Below are 22,635 nucleotides of genomic sequence, written 5' to 3' on the forward strand. Positions count from 1 at the left end.
ACAGGCAGCAGAGAAAAGTGGCCGAGCAGAGGCTGATAGCTAAGTTCGGTACCCATAGGGAGGGCCTCAACCGGGATCTTGGGTTCATGTCACATTACAGGTGACCACCATTGCACTATATACCCATACAGATACTCCTACACACACACACACACACACAGGCACTCCTATACACACGGACACACATATATACAGACGAGCACACAGATACCCACACACACTTAGAGACATACACACTCCCACACTCACACATGCACCCCCTCACAGACTTAAGACACTCTGCACTCACTACACACACACATACACTTTCTCACACTCTCAACCCCCAACCCAGACAGACACACACACACAGACAGACAAAGACCCACATGCATACATATATTTTGTGGGGTGAATTTGTATTTGCAGGGTTACATTATATTTTGCTCAAAAACTGCATGAATTCATGTAAAACTCCGTTATATCACTTTTTAGATTAGAATCAATCTAAACATCATGGCATAGACAGAGAACACAGGAGGCCAACAACTCCAACACATTGTCTAGCTATCACCATTGTTAACAGCTAACCCGAGAATGCAACTTTTTAAAAAAAGGTTTTGTGATTTACACATGAAAGAAGTGAAACTATCACAGTATTCTAACAGATGAAAGGCTTAACAGACAATCGATTTCTCAATGTATAATTTCAGTTACATCACACTGCAAATTTTTGCTATAAATTGTGTGTTAGGATCGAGCCCTCCACTACCACCTGATGAAGGACGTCGCTCCGAAAGCTAGTGTGCTTCCAATTAAACCTGTTGGACTATAACCTGGTGTTGTGTGATTTTAACATTGTAGAAGCGAATTACTGCAGATGCCGGAATCTATACTGAAAACAAAAAATGCTGGAATTCACAACGATCAGGCAGCATCTATATAGTGACCAAGTCAACGTGGCTCTGAAGAACAGTTACCTCGAGTCGAAACGTTCGCTTGTTCTCTCTCCACGAACGCTGCCTGACCCACTATGATTTGTAGCATTTCACCTCCTGACACATTATTTTTGAATAACGTGATACCTCCTCCCGAAGCAGTTTCAGATAAATCAGTATTACTGAACTCAGTGCAGGGTCTGGACAGACACACAATCCCCAAACATCAGACTGAGAGAGAAATAATTGTCACAAGGTGTCAAAAAAGTTTTGAATTAATGTATTTGGATATGGAAATGCCACAGAGAAATAAAATGCATCTCCATGGAACAAAAAAAACATATGCGTAATATTGCGGTATATTTGTTTTTAAATGATCTGGAGAGTTTCCTCTTAAACCTGTGTTCGTGCCCCTGCCACACTCCTGGGTTGAAATCGCCTGGGAGTGTGGTTTCCAGGCGCTATCTGACAATCGGGCAGAGAGATTCCCTCCCATCCCTGGTACCTGAGTCAGAGTCCGGCCTGTCCTCCTCTTCCTCTCCCGGGCAATGTGGCTGCTACACCCAACCCAACAGTCTGTCCCACCCCCTAACACCGGCAACACATTCCACACTAAACAATCTGTCCCAGCTCCGATTATTAAAAAATAAATCACTGACCGAAACGCAACAAAGCCCCCCTTCCCTTCCCTTCCCCGCGCCGCATCTGTGTTATTAGCTTATTTTAAATTGAGTCTTCGGGCTCTCCTGTCAGTGTCGAAACCGCCGCGCCGAGGATGAAACCATCTCCGTTTCCATGGGAACCAAAGGACGCGGGAAGTGATTAGCCGGTAGGAGGCCAGCTAGTGCACATGGGCAGCATCAAAACCCAGCTGAAGAACTCTCACTTCACACGCCAACACCACGTGTGTGAAAAATAGGGAATATACAATATATGTTCCTTGTGAAAAAGAAATTATTTCAGTGTTGACATATATTTGTTCTCATTGTTAATTTGTTATGAATGCAAAATCACCTTTCCCTTCTTCCTGATTAATGCTGCCATTTTTCTACTTCTTTCCCCAATTCCCCCTTTAGCTCTCTCCATTCTATTCCTACCATTGTTTTTTTTAATTGAGGTCGACAGCATGTAAACAGGCCCTTCGGCTCAACTTGCCTACGCTGCCCAGTTTTCACAATTTAAACTAGTCTGATTTGCCTGCATTTGGTCCATATCCTTCCATACTTATCCCATCCATGTTACCGGTCTAAATGTTTCTTAAAAGATGAGGCTGTACTTGCTCCCACCACCACCTCTTGCAACTCATTTCCAGATACACACCACGCCGTGTTTGAAAAAATTGCCTCTCTGGACCTTTTTGCATCTTAACTTCATCCCCTCGCATCTTAATTTCATCCACCTTTTCTCTAACTGGCTGTCTAAAAACTGTTCTCAACATCCCATGAGATTCATTCACAAATACGTAAGAAATTAAGACCAGGAATAGGCATTCAGGCCCATGAGCCTGGCCTACCATTAAATGTCATTTACCTGACTTAAATCCATATCCTTTTTTTACACCTTAGCTCGATAAAAATATATCAAATAGTCTTGAATATTTTAACTTACTTAGCATCCCCAATCTTTTAGGAAAGTAAGTTCTGTATTTCCACTATAAAATCTAAATTCCACAGTGCAAAAAAAGAGATCTCTGACTTCGGATCCAGATAACCGATTCTAATTTTTTTTAAAAATCCTTCCCTTTTAGGATTACCCAACCTGAGCAAATAGTTTCACTTTTCTGCATCATCTAATCCTTTCATAGTGTTAAATACTATAAGCATTCTTTCACATTTCAAATTCAAGGAAACACAACATTTATGTAAGCTGTTCTCATAAATACACCCTTTAAAATCTGGTATCATTATGGTATTTCTTCTAAAGCATAATGTCTACAGTTGAACATATTACCTGAGATGGGGCACCAGCCAAGGGAATACAAGTGTCTCCGCTATCTGAAAGTAGAGCGTTCCTATGAAACCTATGAAATGGCGTAAAATGAAGAAGCAATTACCATTAATTTAAATGGAAAAATTTTTGAGTGTTCCCAGACCCAAAAAATAACATACGAAATCAAATCAAATAACACATAAAACCTTAATTAACACTAACATATAGTAAAGGCCATCGGAGGTTAGGGTGTAGGAGAGAGAAGAAGAGGGTCATCTGTTAACATCTCATGATTGTCTGAATCCAGCAGGGCAGGCAGGTCACTAACAGCTACACTGTCTTCTATGTTTGTCTACCTCGATGTCGACGGTTGAGATTTGTCATCTGCTATGGCTGGTGTGGAAGGCTTGAAATACGACAGGATGTTTCACTGCGTAGCTTCACATATTTTTCTATCATACAGTTCTTTGTAAGCACTCAAAACATCCTGCACACCTGCTTTAAACCCTTTCAAAATTAAAGTCATACTTTTCAGCAATCATTGCAGCACTGTCAATCCTAGTGAAAATCTCACACAAGTGCTTCACGTTCAGTGCCTGGATGACTTCACTTTCGGGCAGTTTGCTTGTGTGTTCGGTTTCAATTTGTATCCTTTCCTTTTGCAATTGCAGCAGCTCTTCATCTGTCAGATCTTGGTCCTGGGATGCCAAAACCTCTTCAACATTATCGTCAACTTCCAGAAACCCAGCTTCCTTAGCCAAAGTCACTATTGCCTTATTTATTGTTGTTGGTTCGAACCCTTCAAAATTGTTCACTGCTTCGGGACACAGTTTTCCCAAACGCCATTTCTCATCGAGACTGAGAGTCTATCGAGAGCATCTCCAAGGTCGGCGATTGACAATTTTATATTGTACTGTTTCCAGATCTCTCACAAAGATGCTTTGGAGTTGCCTTGTCTGCCAATGGCATTTACAATAAAACGTATCACATTTTGTGTATAGTGAGCCTTAATTGTGGCTATTACAGCTGGGTCACATAGTTGCAGCAACGATGTTGTATTCGGCAATAAGAATATAACATGGTGTGTATTCTTATCAATGCCTTTAAATGCTCTTGGATTTTCTGAATGGTACACCAGTAAAGGCCTAAAGACAGCATCACTAGTGGTGTTAATAATAGGCATGAGGATAAACCTGTCTTTCAATGCCTTGTGTCCCTTAGCCTGCTTTTCTTCTATCGAAATAAATGTCTTGCTCGGCAATTTTTTCCAATAAGTTCCAGTTTTGTCACAGTTAAACACTTGCTTATATGAATAACCACCTTCTGTAATTATTTTCTTTAGTTCTTCTGGGAACTTTCCAGCAGCTTCAGTATCAGCTGGAGCACTCTAACCAGTAACCTTTAAGCTCTGAAGCTGCCCTTGCCTCAAAAACCAATCAAACTACCCAAGACTACCTTTAAATTCCACTTTTGCAACACTTTCATCATCATCGTCCAGTGCTTTCTGTTTCAGCTTATTAAAAAGACTGACTGATTTCTCCTTAAGTACAAGATAACAAAGGAACACCATGCTTTGTACACCCATTAATCCACCCAAAAGCAATCGACTTTTCATTTTATCCATTGCTTGGTGCCAACTAAAAGAGACTACTTTGCTACTAGCAGAACTGCTACGGCAGCTTTCAAGATTCTTTCTCTCTGCATGTAAATCATATGAATGGTGGATGCAAACAAGTTCAACGCATGCACAATGTCTTTATTTCGTTGACCACGATCAAAACACTTAATTACATTCAGTTTTATGCTAAGCGTAACAGCCTTACAAGCTCTCTTAGGCTTTTTTGATATCTTAGGTCACATCTTGCTCACGGATGCACAAAATAAATCGAGCTAAAACACAGTGCTCACAGACACAGTTCAAAAGTTCAAAGCTATGGCAGCTTGATGCTGAGATACTTAGTGTAATTCCCAGGGAAGGCACTCGGCGGCGCCACTCTTACTGGACATGCTTTCTTGTAAAAGCAAAAATCCTCTTTCAGTTAGCAAAAGCAGGTACCAAAATGGGTCTTTCGTAAAAGCTATTTGGCATAACGTGGGGGATACCTGTAGCGAGAACTGCAGATGCTGGAGAGTCAGAGTGGATAAAAAGTTGAGCTGGAAAAAGCACAGCAGGTCAAGCAGCAAAAGAGACTAAGGGGAGTCAACATTTCAGGTGAGAACCTTTCATCAGGACTGAGGGAGGGGAAGGGGGCTGCAAAATAAATCGAGGGAGGGGATGGGTCTGGTTGGGATCGTTGGATGGGGTGGGGATAGGTGGAGGCAGGTAGGAGATGGCTGTGAATGGTCAGTGGGAAGGAACTTGGACAGGTAGGGTCAGGTTAAGAGGTGGGGTGGAGAGGGAGGGCTGGACCTAGAATGAGTTTGGGGTGAGGAGATTTGGAAGCTGGTGAATTCTATGCTAAAGAGACATTCTATGTTTGAATTCTACGTGAAGGCCGTATGGGCTCTGAGCAACTAACAGATCAGTTCCTCACATCTCAATTTCAATCCTCTTGAGATAAGTCATCATTCCATACACCTTTTTGATTATTTTTTATCTGTTGTGTGAGCAATTTATTTAATAAAAACAGAAAGTGCTGAAAATATTCAGCAGGTTTGCTAACATTTCAAGCTGAGTCTCACGAGAAAAACATTTAGCCTGTTGGCCAATCTGATCAAGATCCCATTGTACTCAGAGGTAACCTTCTTTGCTGTCCACTCTACCTCCAATTTTGGTATCACCTGTAAACTTACTAACTATACCTCCAATGCTCACATCCGAATCATTTACATAAATGATGAAAAGCAGTGTATCCAGTACCGATCCTTGTGGCACACCACTGGTCACAGGCCTCCAGTCTGAAAAGACCACCACCCTTTGTTTTCTACCTTCCAGCCAGTTCTGTATCCAAATGGCTAGTTTTCCCTGTATTCCATGAGATCTAACCTTGCTCACCAGTCTCCCATGAGGGACCTTGTTGAACACCTTACTGAAGTCCATACAGATCACGTCTATCGCTCTGCCCTCATCAGTCCTCTTCGGTATTTCTTCAAAAAACTGAAACAAGTTTTTCAGACACGATTTCCCACACACAAAGCCATGCTGACTATCCCTAATCAGTCCTTGCTTTTCCAAATAATATGGGTTTTTGCTGTTTATCGTACCTGGAACATATAGAAATACAAATTATTGGCTTCAATTATTTTTTAGACTGAGAAAATATGAAAAAAATTGTCAAAGAAAGATGCCCAAACAAACTTCCTTAATCCATATGTTCCCAGCCTATCCAGAAAGGAAAGATGTAATCCCGGAGAACAAAGTGGGGTCACTGGAAGATGTTTCAGTCAGCGGATATTGGCAGGAAACAGCATCTTTATTCTCTCCTGGGATGTGGGCATCACTGACAATGCCAGCCTTTTCTGCCCACCCTAACTGCCCTTGAACACAGTGAAGCATATTGCTGTGGATCTGGAATCATGTATGGTGAGAGCAGCAGATTTCCTTTCCCTAGTGTGCTAGATACAGTCTATAATGATGATCACTCATAAACTGTATTAATGGAATGAGAGAAAGTGAGGACTGCAGACGCAGGAGAAATCAGAGTCGGAAAGTTTGGCGCTAGAAAAGCACAGCACTTCAGGCAGCACCCAAGGAGCTGGAGAATCGACGTTTCAGGCATAAGCCATTCATCAGGAATATGGGGCGGAGATAAATAGGAGGGTGGGGTGGGGTGGGGGAAGGTAGCTGGGAAGGCGATTGCTATAGCAGATGTGGGGTGATAGTGATAGTTCAGAGGGGAGGCTGGAGCGGAAGATGGACAGGTCGGACAGTTCAAGAGGGTGGTGATGAGTTGGAGGGTTGGATCTGGGATGTGGTGCGGGGTGGGGGAATAAGGAAATTGGCAAAGTCGAAGTTGATGTGTAGTCCCAAGGTGGAAGATGAGGCATTCTTCCTCCAGTCATTGGGTGGCTTGGATTTGGCGGTGGAGGAGGCCCAGAACTTGCATGTCCTTGGTGGAGTGGGAGGGGGAGTTGAAGTGGTCGGCCACAGGGCAGTGGGGTTGTTTGGTGCGTGTGTCCAAGAGATGCTCCCTGAAATGTTCCGCAAGTTGGCACCCTGTCTCCCCAATGTAGAGGAAACCACATCAAGAGCAATGGACACAGAAGGTGAAGAGTTTTGATGTGCACGAAAATCTCTGCCAGATGTGAAAGGATCTTTTGGGGCCTTGGACGGAGGTGAAGAGGGAGGTTTGGGTGCAGGTTTTATAACTCTTGTGGCAGCAAGGGAAAGTGGCAGGTGTGGAGGGTAGGTTGGTGGTGGGGTGGTGGGAGGGGGTGGTCTGGGCCTACGGAGGGAGTCGGGGAGGGAATGCAGATGGGGTGGGAAGGGAAATATATCTCTGGTTGGTAGGATCTGTTTGTAGGTGGCAAAAATGGCAGAGGTTAACGTGCTGTATCCAGAGATTAGAAGGATGGAAGTTGAGGACCAGGGAAATTCTATCCTTGTTAGAGAGGTGGAGGTTCAAGGGCAGAGGTGTGGGAAGTGGAGATGTGCTGGAGGGCATTATTGATCACGTGGGAGGGGAAATTGTGGTCCTTGAAATAAGAGGCATCTGGGAGTGGAATTGTTCCTCATGGGAGCAGATACGGCAGAGGAGGAGGAATTTGGAGTAAGGGGTGGCATTTTTACATGGTGTGGGGCAGTCAGGTTTGTGGATTTTGGATAAGAGGTAGAACCAGGCAGTGCAGGACTATGAGGTTGGAGGCTGTGGCTGGGAGATTTGCTGAGGTGATAAGGTTAGAACATAGAACATTACAGGCTCTTCGGCCCTTGATGTTGCGCCGACCTGTGGAACCAATCTGAAGCCTATCTATCTTACACTATTTTCATCCATATGTTTAGCCAATGACCATTTAAATGCCCTTAAGGGTAGTGGATGGTCTGGGTGATGATGGTTTGGTGATCAGAGGTGAGGTCGTGATCGAGGGGGCAGTAGGAGGAGGTGGCATTTGGCTTCAGCGATGTTGGGGTTTGTGTGCCAAACTACCACTGTGCTCCTCCCTTGTCCACTGGTTTAACAATGAGGTTAGGTTTGGAGCGGGGGTAATGGTGTGCAGAAGTGATGAGAAAAAGTTCAATTTCGCAATGCATATGGAATTTGTTGACCTAGGAGCATAGTGGGATGAAGGTGAGACTTTTACTGAGGACTGATTGTTCTTATCAGTGAGGAGAAGGTCTGTGGGGATGGTAAAAACCCAGCATGGCTTGGGGCTGGGCCCTTGTGTAGAGCTGGAGTTGGGAGTGGGGTGGAGACTGTCTCTGGAGTGGAATTAATGGAATTTAATCAATTCCAATATCTCCAAATCATGAGCTTGGGCCTCTGGATTACTATTCCAGTAACTTTACCATTAGGCCACCACCTCCCTGATCAGATTACTTAGTTTGGCGTAGTTATGGAATTTGAAAATAAGGAACGAGCTAGTGAGTTGAAAAAAATTAGTTCAGATGGATTGGAATAAAAAAGGGCAGGTGATACAATAATTGAGATCCTTCAAAAAGAGGCAACTTGGATAAAGTCTGGACACATTCTACAAGGGGAAAGGAAGGGCATCTAAAGAACCACTCCAGATGACTAAATATAGTGAACAAAATGAAACAGAAAAAGCTGATGCTAAATATTGTGTTCATTATTCAATGTAGATAAAAGCTGAATATAAAAAAAGTACAACATAGCTGACAAACAAAGGGCAAATAAAACTATATGAGCATATATTTGGCAAAATCGAAAAGTGACAAGCCTTTCATACATGTCAATAGAAGGATATCACCAATTTGGCTATGAAAGAGATGTTGTGGAAGGTGAGAACTGGTTAATGTACTAAATGTTTATTTGGACTTGTCTTCATGAAAGAAGGTGCTACCAATGCCACATTAAAGACTGAGGTGGTAAAGAAATTAGATTATCTAAAAACAAAGAAATGAAGGTCATCAGTCTAGTGGCTGTACAGAACATTGGTACGGCCATTTTTGGAATCTTGTGTGCAATTCTGGTCTCCCTCCTGTCGGAAAGATGTGTGAAACTTGAAACGTTCAGGAAAGATTTACAAAGTTGTTGCCAGGGTTGGAGGGTTTGAGCTATACGCAGATGCTGAATAAGCTGGGGCCGTTTTCCCTGGAGCATCAGAGGCTGAGGGGTGACCTTACAGAGGCTTAAAAAATCATGAGGGGTGTGGATAGGGTAAATAGACAAGGTATTTTCCCTGGGGTGGGGGAGTCCAGAACTAGACAGCATAGGCCTAGGGTGACAGGGAAAAGGGCTAGAAGGGACCTAAGAGGCAACATTTTCATGCAGAGGGTGATATGTGTATGGAATGAGCTGCCAGAGGAAGTGGTGGAGGCTGGTACAATAACAACATTTAAAAGACATCTGAATGGGTATAACAGGAAGGGTTTAAGAGGGATATGGGCCAAGTGCTGGCAAATGGGACTCGATTTATTTAGGATGTCTGACTGACATGGACAGGTTGGACCGAAGTGTCTGTTTCCACGGTGTACACCTCTATGACTATGACTCTATGTCATGAACTGAGGGAGGTGCTGACCATAATTTTCTAATCCTCCTTGCATATGGTATGAATCCAGATGACTGGAGAATTACACTTGTTACAAGCATATTCAGTAAGTGCGGAGGGTATAAACATGGTAGCCACAGTCCAATCAGCCGATTATCAATGGTGCAAAAACACCTGGAGTCACAAAATTAAGTGGATTAATAAAGGAAAGCTAAAACAAAATTGTTTTTGAAAAAGTGTTTCACTAGCTTAACTGTGTTACTTGAAGTAAGGGAGAAGATTAATGAGAGTATTACAGTTAATATTGTGTAAATGGACTTCTATGAACATATGGGCTTGATGAAATACATGCAGTAAGACTCAGCAAAACAGAAGCCTGGATTAAAGGCACTGTGACACGTGCATACAAAATTGAACTGATGGACAGAAAGCAGAGATTAGTAGCAAATTATCATGTTTAAATATACAGTATCAAAAAACTTAGGGATTCAGGGCATAATTTCAAAGTTTGCACGTGACACAAAACTCAGTAATGTAGTAAGCAGTGAGGAGGTATTAACATACTTAAGGGTAGAGACAGTGAAAAGATCAGATGCATGATATTTAACATTTAAAAAGTTTTTTAAGGAGTCGTGAGGACTGCAGATGCTGGAGAAGTCAGAGTTGATAAAGTGTGGCGCTGGAAAAAGCAAACCAGGTCAGGCAGCATCTGAGGACTGAACGCTTCATCAGGACTAGGGAGGAGAAAGGAGCTGAGAAATAAGCAGTTGAGTTGGGCTGAGGAAAAAGTAGTTGGAATTGTGATAATTTGGGCGAAGGTAGGTGATATTCTAATAGGTCAGTGGGGAGTATGGAGCGGATAGGTGGGAAGGAAGATGGACAGGTAGGTCAGGTCAAGAGAGCGGAGCCAAGTCAGGTGGTTAGACCTGGGATGGGATGGGAGGAGAGGCAGATTTGGAAACTGGTGAATTTAATGTTGTGGTCGTGTGATTGTAGGCTCCCGAGGCTGAAGATGAGGTGTTCTTCCTTCAGTTTGCAGGTGTCTTTGTTTAGGCAGTGGAGGAATCCCAGAATGGACATGTCATGGGGACAAGTTGAAATGGTTGGCGATAGGAAGGTGGGGTTGGTTGGTGTGTACATTTTCCTTTTTTGGAGCAATGAAGAGAAGAAATAAAGAAGTAAAGGTAAAGTTGCTGTTGTGAATGAGCATTATGACTCTGTACCATTGGCCTGTTTTCTCCATAACCCTGAATACTGTTTATATTTAAACAGTCATCAATGCCAGCTTGAATGCTTCAATTAAACCTAACACCACCACACTTCCAGACACTGTATTCCAGTATTTTCTGAAAATGTACTTTCTCCAAACACAATTGCTTCTTTTACAAGTTACCTTGTAATGCCGCCCTTGTATTCATTATCCTTTCATCCTTTCACCATCTACTCTGAACAAAACTTTCATGATTTTTAAAACTTCTATCAGATCTCCTCTTATCTTTTTCTTCTCCAAGGGAAACCTCCCAACTTATCCAATCAATTTTCAAAATAGAACTTTATCATCCCTGAATCCATTAAATCAGAAGTACCTAACTTGGAGAGGAAAACAAATATGAGCATCTATCACAAACTTCATACTTTCACATCCTGAGCAACAATGGCTCAATGCCGTAAATCGGCAAGGTAGGGTTTTACGATGGTTTGTCTTATTTTCTGACGACACCTCTGTATCACAGTTTACGGCAACAGTCGGGGAGAGACGTGGAGGCTGACGGTGCAATGGCGGCGGCGGTAGCCGAGGAGGCGCCCCCGGTACCGGGCGGTAACAGCAGCTGGTGGGTATCACCGGTTGAGTTTCGCTCAGTGTGCCGGTTGCGGCCTGCGGTTGGCTGGGTGGGGGCGCGCGCGTGTGTTTGTCTGTTCACGGTGGCGGTGTCTTTACCGACTGCCTGTAGCTCAACATGAAACCCAGCCGAGGAGCTTTAAACTGGGAAGTGGACTATTTGAAGGGACAGACTAAGTGACAGCCTCACTTTATTTCCTTTTATTTACTTCAAGTTAGCCATTCTCCTCCTTTGGGCACATAGTTTATTGAAAATGTAATGTCAGCAAAGATAGACGATCGTGTCAGTATATTTTTTACGGACTTTGTGACATGACTTGTAGAGTGGACTCGTTCACGTAGCTTATTTCTCAGTTTAAAAGCGACACCGCTTTTAGCCAGAAGAGCAGAAAAGATCTGTCAAGTGGTTGCTAATTTCCTTAAATTTTGAAGATGGAAAAAGGGGGAGGGTGTGCAGTTGGGACCTGTCTCTTCACAAAGCTCTCCTCCCCCCGTAAACTCCAGACAGAAGGTGAAAGAGATAGAGAATGATCCCCTCCAGGCTGTTGTGTGAGACCGAAAGGAGGGGTTTTGTTTACAGTTGATCATGCACCGGGGAGGGCGAGAGTGGGAGTTCTGCCGCAGAAATGCTTCAAAAGGCATTAAGTGTGAACACGCATCACATCATCCTTTGATACTGTCTCCCACATCCTGTAATTACGTGGGAAATAATTTAGTTTGAGCTATTTCAAATATATTTTTGGAGTTTTGTACGAACATTTTCTTCTGGTCAAAACTTAAATTGACTTCAAAATTGAACTAAGCTAAGTATTAAAAATTTGCATGAGAAATTAGATACTCTACGCAATTTTGAAAATTCTGTGGTAATTAGCTAGAATACGATAATGGCAGAAAATTTACTGGAGTGCAGTTCTGCTTACAGAAATGTAAAGCTAGAAGCAGGATGCTGCACTGAAAGCTCTGTTGCTGTCGGGGCATATAAAGCAATGTGCTTTAAATGTATTTTATGGTTCACTGGAGTTTAATGATCAGTTATATATTAATGAGGTGTTAGCTAGCTGATCCCTCCATAAGAATCCAGTTGTCGGTATTTTGTTCCTGCTGCTGATATGTGTGAGGGTCCACACAGGTTTTCCTTGAATGTTATGGGAGGAAGAGAACAGAATCTGCAGTGATCCAGATGCAGTTTAATAGTTTTCTCAGTAGGTAAAAAAGAATTGATGGTAAAAGCAGAAATTGTTTTTTGGCTGATAGGTTGTTGTGAGTTCTTGCCATTACACAAAAAATTGTTTCAAAGTGATAAAATTATAAGGCTACATCAGAGAGATTAGATCAGTGCTTGTTTAAATTCAATTTGGGGAGCTTATTTATCAGCACTGTATTTTGCATCACAGTAAAATTGCTTTGTGTTATGAGTGGCTGATTGGATTTGTGAGCTCATAATGGGAGCTATGACTTACTGATGTACAGTTAGCAAACACTGGAGTTCCTTTACAAAATGAAATCTTGTGTTTCTACATGTAATAGGCTTGTATTTGTATAGTTCTTTGAGGAGAAAGTGAGGTCTGCAGATGCTGGAGATCAGAGCTGGAAATGTGTTGCTGGAAAAGCGCAGCAGGTCAGGCAGCATCCAGGGAACAGGAGAATCGACATTTCGGGCATAAGCCCTTCTTCAGGAATGATTCCTGAAGAAGGGCTTATGCCCGAAACGTCGATTCTCCTGTTCCCTGGATGCTGCCTGACCTGCTGCGCTTTTCCAGCAACACATTTCCAGCCTTGTATTTGTATAGCACAATTCACAACCACCAGACCTCTCAACACTTTGAAATTGTATTTTGAAATACTTGTAAAACTTTGTGCTGTAGGTAACAACACAATGACTTGGAATGACTGCATTGCTGGTCTTGTCAATGGCTTTATTTTGTAAAATCATACTTCTGTCTTTTAACGAAACAGCCAATTTGTATATAGAAAGCTCCAATAAATAGCAATTTGGTAATGGCCAGATAATTTGTTTTATTTTAATTATGGCTAAATATTGGCAAGCTCACAATGGATAATAAGCATGTGCTGCTCTTCATAATAGTCTCATGAAATCTTTTACATCCATCTAAACATTTTGACGTCAATTTAACATCTCAGCCAAAAGATAGTACCCTCTGGGTGTATAAATATCACAGTAATGCATTGCAGCATCAACCTTGATTTTTGATGATCCCTTAACAAGTCTGTGAATGCTTCATAAATGATGAATAGTTTTGGATGTTGAATAACTATTGTTTATGTAAATATTGGAAACCAAGTTTCACACAAAGTCCTATAGTCAGTAATTATTCACGTGTTCAAAAGCAAAATGCAGTGAAATACTAGAAGCTTGAAATAAAACACAAAATGCTCAATACTAAGCAGGTCAGGCAGCATCTGTGGAGAGAAACAGAGTTAACAGTTCTGTTGATGATTTCCACAATACAGAAATGGTAGATTGTTTAAGACAGTGGAAGGATAGAGTGGAGTGCTGGGGCTGGATGAACAAAGGATTTTGTGGGGAATCAGAAGAGACTGAGCAACAAAATTAATTATGTAATAGCCAAAAATCAATTTTTAAATGCAACAAAAAAGTGGATAAAGGAAGAAGTCAGATTGGCAAAGACTGGCCCAGCCAAACAATAAAAGGAAAACAGAATAAGATGGCGGCAGGGATGATGACCTGAAATTATTGAATGCTGTGTTTTGTGCAGAGGACTGTAGAGTGCTAAATCAAAAGATAAGGTTGTGTTAAAGCTGTGTTGGGCTTCACTGGAACACCATGGACAGAAAAGTCAGCATAGAAGCAAGGTGGAGAATTTAAATTATTCTTGTTAAGCAAGGGTTAAATGGTTATCAGGAAGGCAGGAATGCAGAACTGAGGTTTCAGTCAGTTCAGCAATGATCATCTTGAATGGCAGAGGCCTGGGGAACTATATGGCCTAATATTGCTAATAACGTGATGTCCATAAATTACAATTATTGCACAAAGTAGTTACCCAGTCTACCTATGGTCTTCCTTTTATAGAGGAGACCACATCGTGAGCAGTAAATACAATATACAAAATTGAAATCAGCACAAGGAAATCATTGTTTCTCTTGGTTAGGACCTTGGTGCAAAGGAAGGAGATGGGAGGTGTTGCATCTTATACTGTTGTGTAGAAATATATCACAAAGAAAGAGCATTGGGGTGACAGGAATGGAATAGTGTCATTAGAGAAAAGTGGATTTAAAATCTCTTTCTACTATCTTCAGTTCTGATGAAGAATCATCAACTTTAAACTTTAACTCTTTCTCTCTTCTGACTTGATTTTTCCAGCATTTTTGTTCTTATGGCATTTACCTTCTTATGGCATTTAGTAGCTGGTCTTGTCAATGGCTTTATTTTGTAAAATCGTGTTTCTGTCTTTTAACAAAACAGTTTCAAACTCAGTTCAATTTCACAATAATTAAATAACTTGTAACAATGTAATGCTACAATAAACTTAAGATGTTTCTTCATACCAGTATTTCTTACCATTCTTCTCTTGCTTTTATATAAAAAAGAGTTGGTAGCTTGGTACACTGTCAATTTTAGCTGTCAAAATAACAGTAATAACTTTACCTTCATTTTTCTTTGTATTGGAGGTGGTTGGGAGCAGGTGTACAAGAATTATACCTGGAATGAGTGAGTTAGTTTTATGAGAGAGCTTGTTTGTCTGGCCTAGTTTCCACGGAATTTAAATAAGTGAGGGGTGCCTTGATTGAAGTATATAAGATCTTTGGGAGGGTAGATGGCTTGCATGTTAGGGAGAAAACAAGAGAATGGGGTTGAACAATATATCAGCCATGATCGAATGGCAGAGCCTAATTATGCTTTCACATCTCAGTTTTATGTGGAAAGGATGCTTCCTCTTTTGCTGAGTCCAGAAACAGGGTACAGTGTTTATAAAAAAAAGTGTTGCCTTTTAGGACCAAGATGAGACCCTCTTTCTCTGAGGGTTGTGCAACTTTAGAACTCCCTACTTAGAAGGTGGTGTCATTGAAAATATTTAATGCCGACATAGATAGTCTTAGATTCTTATTGAGCAAATAGATCAGAATGTGGAATTCAAAACACTTTCTCTGAAGCACTGGAAGCTGAGGGGTGACCTTAAAGGTTTATAAAATCATGAGTGGCATGGATAGGGTAAATAGACAAGGTCTTTTTCCTGGGGTGGGGGAGTCCAGAACTAGAAGACATATGTTTGGGGTGGGAGGGGAAAGATTTAAAAGAGACCTAAGGGGCAACTTCTTCACCCAGAGAATGGTGTGTGTATGGAATGAGCTGCCAGAGGAAGTGGTGGAGGCTGTTGCAATTATGACATTCAAAAGGCCTCTGGATAGGTGTATGAATAGGAAGGGTTTGGGGGAAATGGGCCAAGTGCTGGCAAATGGGACTAGATTAATTTAGATTATCTAGTCAGCATGGATGAGTTGACTGAAGGGTATATTTCTGTGCTGTACATATCTATAAAATGGATCAATTAGAAACACATTGAATGACAGAGCAGACTCATGGCTGAATGGTCTACTTCTCAATCATAGAATCCCTACAGTGTGGAAACAGGCCATTTGGCCCAACAAGTCCACACCAACCCTCCAAAGAGTAACCCACCCAGACCCATTCCCTTCCCTATTACTCTCCATTTTCCCTGACTAATGCACTTAACCTACAATCCCTGAACACTACGAGCAATTTAGCTTGGACAATTCACCTAACTTGCACATCTTTGAACTGTGGGAGGAAACCAGAGCACTTGGAGGAAACCCACACAGACACTGGGAGAGTGTGGAATTTGCACACAGTCACCTGAGGCTGGAATCGAATCTGGGTCTCTGGCACTGTGAGGCAACAGTGCCAACCACTGAGGCATCGTGCTGTCATATATGAATAGGAAGGCCCCTATTTTGTCTGTTGCATATTTATGATTTTGACTTATTCACTTTTAAAGGAAGAAAATTTTGTAATATCGCTTGTATTTATGATGTGGAGGTACCAGTGTTGGACTGGGGTGGACAAAGTTTAAAAATCGCACAACAGTTTATTTGGAAGTACTAGCTTTCAGAACACTGCTGCTTCATCAGATAACTATTTGGGTAGGATCTTATGACAGAATTTATAGCAAAAGATCAGTGTCATGCAATTAAAATGATATAGTGAACAAACCTAGCCTTTCATCTTTTAGAATGGGTTGCAGGTTTCAAATAATTAACATGTAAATTCCAGAACTTTTTAAGTCGCATTCTTGAGATAACTTAAGGAATCATTTTTTAAAAAAGTGACTACAACTTATATTTATGTCATTCTTCCTTGTTTCTTTTTCCTCATTCCCTAGTTATGAACATTATATCATGCAAAGCTCAATATCCATCTCTGATAAAACTCCCTGTTCAAAGTACTTCTGTCTGGCTTCCAGGTTTCTCAGTACTGAAAGAACACCAGCAGAATTTATTATGGATAGGCTCAGTGGTTGTAGTTATGGTGCATTCTACCTTTTTATCTATAATACTATTTGTTAGCTCTTGCAAAATCTCCTTTATGTCCAGGTTTTAGATTTTGTTTAGCTCCACTCCTTAACCAAATGTAACTATCATGACTGCAGAAAAGATTTATTTTCCCTTCTCTGCACTGTCGTCAGTGGCCCTTACTGTTCCTTAAATGAATGTTGCCTCTAGGTAATAAAGTCGTTAGGCCAGATTTGACATGCCTATTGTTAGTCCAATTTATCTGTCCATCACTACGTTTTGACTACATCTCTCTTGTCAGACTGCACAGTTGATAAAATTCTAGACAAGAAAATCTCCCTCCAGCTTAAAATTACAAAGACCAATGCGTCATCTTCAGACCCACCATATATTCTATTCCTCTCTTACTGCCTTTAATATTCTGCAACACATATTCAGGCTAAATTAGGTTGTAACCAAGTTTTGGCTTTCAATTGCAACAGTATATTTTTGAGTTGTGGTTTTTGATTAATTTAACAAAATATTCCTCAATAGCCCTGAGGAACTATTACAAACTTCACAACATGCAGGATAAAGCAGTTTGCTTGAATGTTGCTCATGTTATTGGATTCAATATTCAATGTCTCAAGCATCAGACTGATGCACAGGATGCAAGGTCAATTGCAAGATGGAGCCAAGAGAGATGGGAGAGTGGCGTTTTTCTTAAGGGATAGCATTACTGCTGTATTTGGGAGGATATTCTTGGAAATACATCCAGAGAAGTTATTTGGGTGGAACTGAGAAGTAAAGAGATGATCACCTTATTGGGATTGTATTATAGACCCCCTAATAATCAGCAGGAAATTGAGAAACAAATGTATAAGGAGATTTGTTATTTGTAAGAATAATAGGGTGATTATGGTAGGAGATTTTAACTTTCTATATGTAGACTAGGACTGCTATAGTGTTAAGGGTTTAGATGGAGGGGAATTTGTTAAGCATGTACAAGAAAATTTTCTGGTTCAATATGTGGACTTAGCTACTACAGAAGGTGCAAAACTCAACCGACTCTTGGGAAATAAGGCAGGGCAGGTGACTGAGGTGCAAATGGAGTAGCACTTTGGAGCCAGCGGCCATAATTATATTAGTTTTAAAATAGTGATGGAAAAGGATAGACCAGATCTAATAGGGTCAAGGAGAATCCAAAGGGTTTTTACAAATACATTAAGGACAAAAGGGTAACTAGGGAGAGAATAGGGCCCCTCAAAGATAGCAAAGCACCTTATGTGTGGAGAAGCAGTCCATGGGGGAGATGCTAAACAGGTATCTTGCATCAGTGTTTCCTGTGGAGAAGGACATGGAAGGAATAGAATACGGGGAAATAGATGATGTTATCTTGAAAAATGTCCATATTATAAAGGAGATGATGCTGAATGTCTTGAAATGCATGAAGGTGGATAAATCCCTGGGATCTGATCAGGTGTACCGTAGAATTCTGTGGGAAGCTAGGGAAGTGAATGCTGGGCCTCTTGCTGAGAAATTTATATCATCGATAGTCACAGGCGAGGTGCTGGACAACTGGAGGTTGGCTAACATGGTCTCGCTATTTAACAAAGGTGGTAAGGAAAAGCCAGGGATCTATAGACCAGTGAGCCTGACATCGGTGGTGGGCAGGTTGTTGGAGCAGGCTAATTTTGACAGTGTTAGGCAAGGACTTTCAAAAGGTGATTGGGTGCAGATGTTCACAGGTAAAGGGACGGCTGGAAACTGCTTTTCATCATTTATATCAATGATTTGGATGTGAACATGAGGTATAGTTAGTAAGTTTGCAGATGGCACCAAAATTGGAGGTGTAGTGGTCAGTGAAGAAGGTTACCTCAGACTACAACAGGATCTTGATCAGATGGGCCAGTGGGCTAAGAAGTGGCAGATGGAAGGAATAGAATACGGGGAAATAGATGATGTCATCTTGAAAACTGTCCATATTATAAAGGAGATGATGCTGAATGTCTTGAAATGCATGAAGGTGGATAAATCCCTGGGATCTGATCAGGTGTACCGTAGAACTCTGTGGGAAGCTAGGGAAGTGAATTCCTTTAATTTAGATAAATGTGAGGTACCGCATTTTGACAAAGCAAATCCTAGCAGGACTTATACACTTTTAATGGGGAGTGTTGCTGAACAAAGAGACCTCGGTGTGTAGATTCATAGTTCTTTGAAAGTAGAGATACAGGTAGATCAGATAGTGAAAAACGTGTTGGGTATGCTTTCCTTTATTGGTCAGAGCATTGAGTACAGGAATTGAGAGATCATGTTGAGGCTGTACGGGACATTAGTTAAGCCATTTTTGGAATATTGCTGCAATTCTGGTCTCCTTCCTATCTGAAGGTTGTTGTGAAATTTGTTAATCTTTTCTGAACTCTTAGAAGGATGTTGCCGTGATTGGTGAATTTGAGCGAAAGGGAGAGATTGAATAGGCTGAGGCTGTTTTCCCTGGAGCATTGGAGACGGAGGGGTGACCATAGAGGTTTATGAAATCATGAGGATAGAATAACCAGACAAGGTCTTCTCCGGGATGGGGCATAGGTTTAGGGTGAGAGGGGAAAGATATAGATGGGACCTAAGGGGCAACTTTTTCACACAGACGGTGATGTGTGTATGGAATGAGCTGCCAGATGAAGTGGTAGAGGCTGGGATAATTACAGCATTTAAAAGGCATCCGGATGGCTATTTGAATAGGAAAGGTTTGGAAAGATATGGGACAAGCTAGGTTCTGATATCTGGTCGGCATGGACGGGTTGGACCGAAGGGTCTATTTCCATGGTGTAAATCTCTGACTGTATCTTCAGGCAACTCAAGATGGCCAGCATTGCTCCCTTGCCAAAATCAAAATATAATTATATAAAATTGGCATTGATCTGGTGATCCTAAATTGGTTCTGAGTTATGATGTGGTACATGTAAAGAGCAAGAGTCCACAAACGAACTTTGGCATTTCTGTCCATTAAAGAGGGCGAGAGTACTCACAATTTGAGAGTAACCACTCCACAAGTTTGGGATACAGATTTCAATTAACAATCACAGCTAGTATGGGGATTAAACTCATACTGTTGAATTTATTCTGCATGTCCTAGTTGTTTAGGTACCTCGACTAACTGACAGTCCAGTGGTAGAAGCAGGAGTGAGAGTGGGCCAATTAGCCACTTGACCCTGCTCTGCCACTCAGCCGGATCATGATGGTCTACCTCAGTCAACTTGCCTATGCAATGTCCATTCTTGTTGATGGATTTAATATTCAGACATCTGTTCATTTGTCACGAATGTACTCAACATTTAAGGAGATGGTTCATAACTTTCAACAAAGATATTTCCCATGGAAAAAGAAAGATCTTTCTAGAAGTTACACCATCCATGCCAAAGAAGTTAAGGATAGTATCAAATTGAAAGAACATGAGCCCAAGGCTTCAGGTTAGTGATGGTTCAGAAGACTAGAAACATTTTTTGAAAACAAAGCATGTCTTAAAAGTAAAAATATAGAATGTGAAGTGAACTAGAAAGAAATGTACGTGTGATAGGAGGGATGGTTAATACTTTTGCAGATGACATCAAAATTGGTGGTGTGGTAGACAGTAATGAGGGTGATTTCAGTACAACTGGACCTTGATCAAATTGGCCGAGGGGTGACAGATGGCATTTAAGTTAATAAATGTGAAGTGTTGCATTTTTGATAAGGCAAATCAGGGCAGGACTTGTGTACTTAGTAAGGTCCTGGGGAGTGTTGCCAAACAGAGACCTAGGGGTGCAGCTTCATACCTCCTTGAAGGTGGAGTCATGGGTAGACATTGTAGTGAAGGAGGCGTTTGGAATTCCTGATGAAGGGCTTTTGCCCAAAACATCGATTCTCCTGCTCCTTGGATGCTGCCTGATCTACTGTGCTTTTCCAGAACCTCACACTCAACTCTGATCCCCAGCATCTGCAGTCCTCACTTTCTCCTTGCATTTGAACATATATTGCTTCAGTAACAAGTAAGTCGTGAATGGTGCTGAACGTTACAATCATCGGTGACTATTTGACCTTACAATGGAGGGAAGGTTATTGAAGCACTAAAGATGATTGAGCCTAGGACACTACCCTGAGGCACTCCTGCAGTTCCAAGCTGAGATGAGAACAAGAGGGCACAGCCTCAAAATTAGGGGGAGCAGATTCAGGACTGGATTGAGAAAGAATTTCTTGACCTAGAGGGTTGTGAATCTGTGGAATTCCCTGCCCAGTGAAGTAGTTGAGGCTGCTTCTTCAATAAATGTTTTTAAAACTGAAATGATTTTTTTTGAACAGTAAAAGAATTAAGGGTTTTGGTGAGAGGGCGGGTGAATGGAGCTGAGGTCATGAACAGATCAGCCATGATCTTATTGAATGGTAGAGCAGGCTCGAGGGGCCAGATGGCCTACTTTTGCTCCAAGTTATTGTGTGATAATTGACTGACCTCCAACAACCACAACCATCTTCCCATTTGTCATACCCATTGTTTCCAGTTTTGCTAAGGCTCTTTGATGCCACGCTTGGTCAAATACAGCCTTAATGTCAAGGGCTGTCACTGTCATTTGACATGTTAGAAATGTTTACTTTTCCTCCACAACTTCCTCAATATCATCCACTGCAATGACAGAAGGCGTAACACCTACCCATTTACTTCCTTCCTCCTCACCGTCCAAGTTCGCATTGAATGGGGCCAGATGAAGCAGTGCTTTACCTGCACTTCACTCAATCACTACTCACAATGTAGTCTCCTCTACAGTGGGGAAACGAAATGCAGACTTGGTGACAACTTTGCAGAACACCCATGTTCTGTCTGCGCAAAAGGGCTCGGAGCTTTACAGTTGCCTGCCTCTTCAGTACACCACCATGAAGGGCTTATGCCCGAAATGTCGATTCTCCTGCTCCTCGGATGCTGCCTACTTGCTGTGCTTTCCCAGCAACACACACTCTACTGTGATCTCCAGCATCTGCAGTCCTCACTTTGTCCACCATGTTTCTTGGCCAATGTCCGTGTCAGGCTTGCTTCAGTGCTGCAGCCAAGATCAGCACCTCATTTTCTGCTTGGAGCCTTCTGGACTTAATATTTGAGTTCAACAATTTTAGGGATTGAGGCCATGTCCTTACTCAACCCCACACACCAGGCCTTGACATTACATGGGTTGCTAACCACACACAACCCATTGTTAGCTACTTATTGCCCCCAATAGCAGTTATTCATTCTGTCAGACTGACCTTTAACACCACTTTGTCTGTCCAACTATTTTTCTTTCTTTGGGTTCTATCTCCACCTATCGTTTTTCTTCTTTCCCCCGCCCCTCATTCTGCCTAAATATCTACTTTTCCTCACTGCCATCAGTTCTGAACCCAAAACGTTTACCTCGCTTTCACTTCACAGATGTTGCCAGACTTCCTGATTCCCAGCAATATTTTTATTTTTGATTTCCTGTATCTGCAGTTCTTTTTTTTTAACTTTTCCGTTTGTCACTTGTGTTGCTCTGAAGATGCTGAGTGCTAATCTGATTCTTCTATGCAGTTATTGTAAATGAGAGCAAAACATTTGTTTTAAGGGATATACCAATTATTGGAAAGAATTGGTTTTATATTTTGCCGTATGCATGCATATGAAAGAGATTAATTGATCCATACACTGAGATTAATTGTAGTTGTTTAGAACTGTAGCCATTTATAGTTCAATGGGGAATCCTTTGATCTATTTATCAGAGCAATCCAAAAGATATCCACTATTTTGCTTTCTCCTCAACCCTTTTATCTTCTAATGTTTCAATATTTATCAACCTTTTCATTAAAATA

The 22,635-nt window shown here is 41.6% G+C and overlaps 1 protein-coding gene across 3 annotated transcripts in view; it reads left to right on the forward strand.

The window, feature by feature from the left end:
- The first annotated feature begins 11,182 nt into the window (after positions 1-11,182).
- Positions 11,183-22,635, forward strand: part of tbc1d23 (TBC1 domain family, member 23) — an 81,523-nt gene continuing 70,070 nt past the window's right edge. For all 3 annotated transcript variants that reach the window (XM_043701147.1, XM_043701148.1, XM_043701149.1), the window contains exon 1: positions 11,183-11,290. In XM_043701147.1, the coding sequence (XP_043557082.1) occupies positions 11,235-11,290 (56 nt within the window). In that variant the 5' untranslated portion in view covers positions 11,183-11,234. The remainder of the gene's footprint in view (positions 11,291-22,635) is intronic.

This window comes from Chiloscyllium plagiosum, chromosome 12 (assembly GCF_004010195.1).
Source record: "Chiloscyllium plagiosum isolate BGI_BamShark_2017 chromosome 12, ASM401019v2, whole genome shotgun sequence".
Lineage (NCBI taxonomy): Eukaryota > Metazoa > Chordata > Chondrichthyes > Orectolobiformes > Hemiscylliidae > Chiloscyllium > Chiloscyllium plagiosum.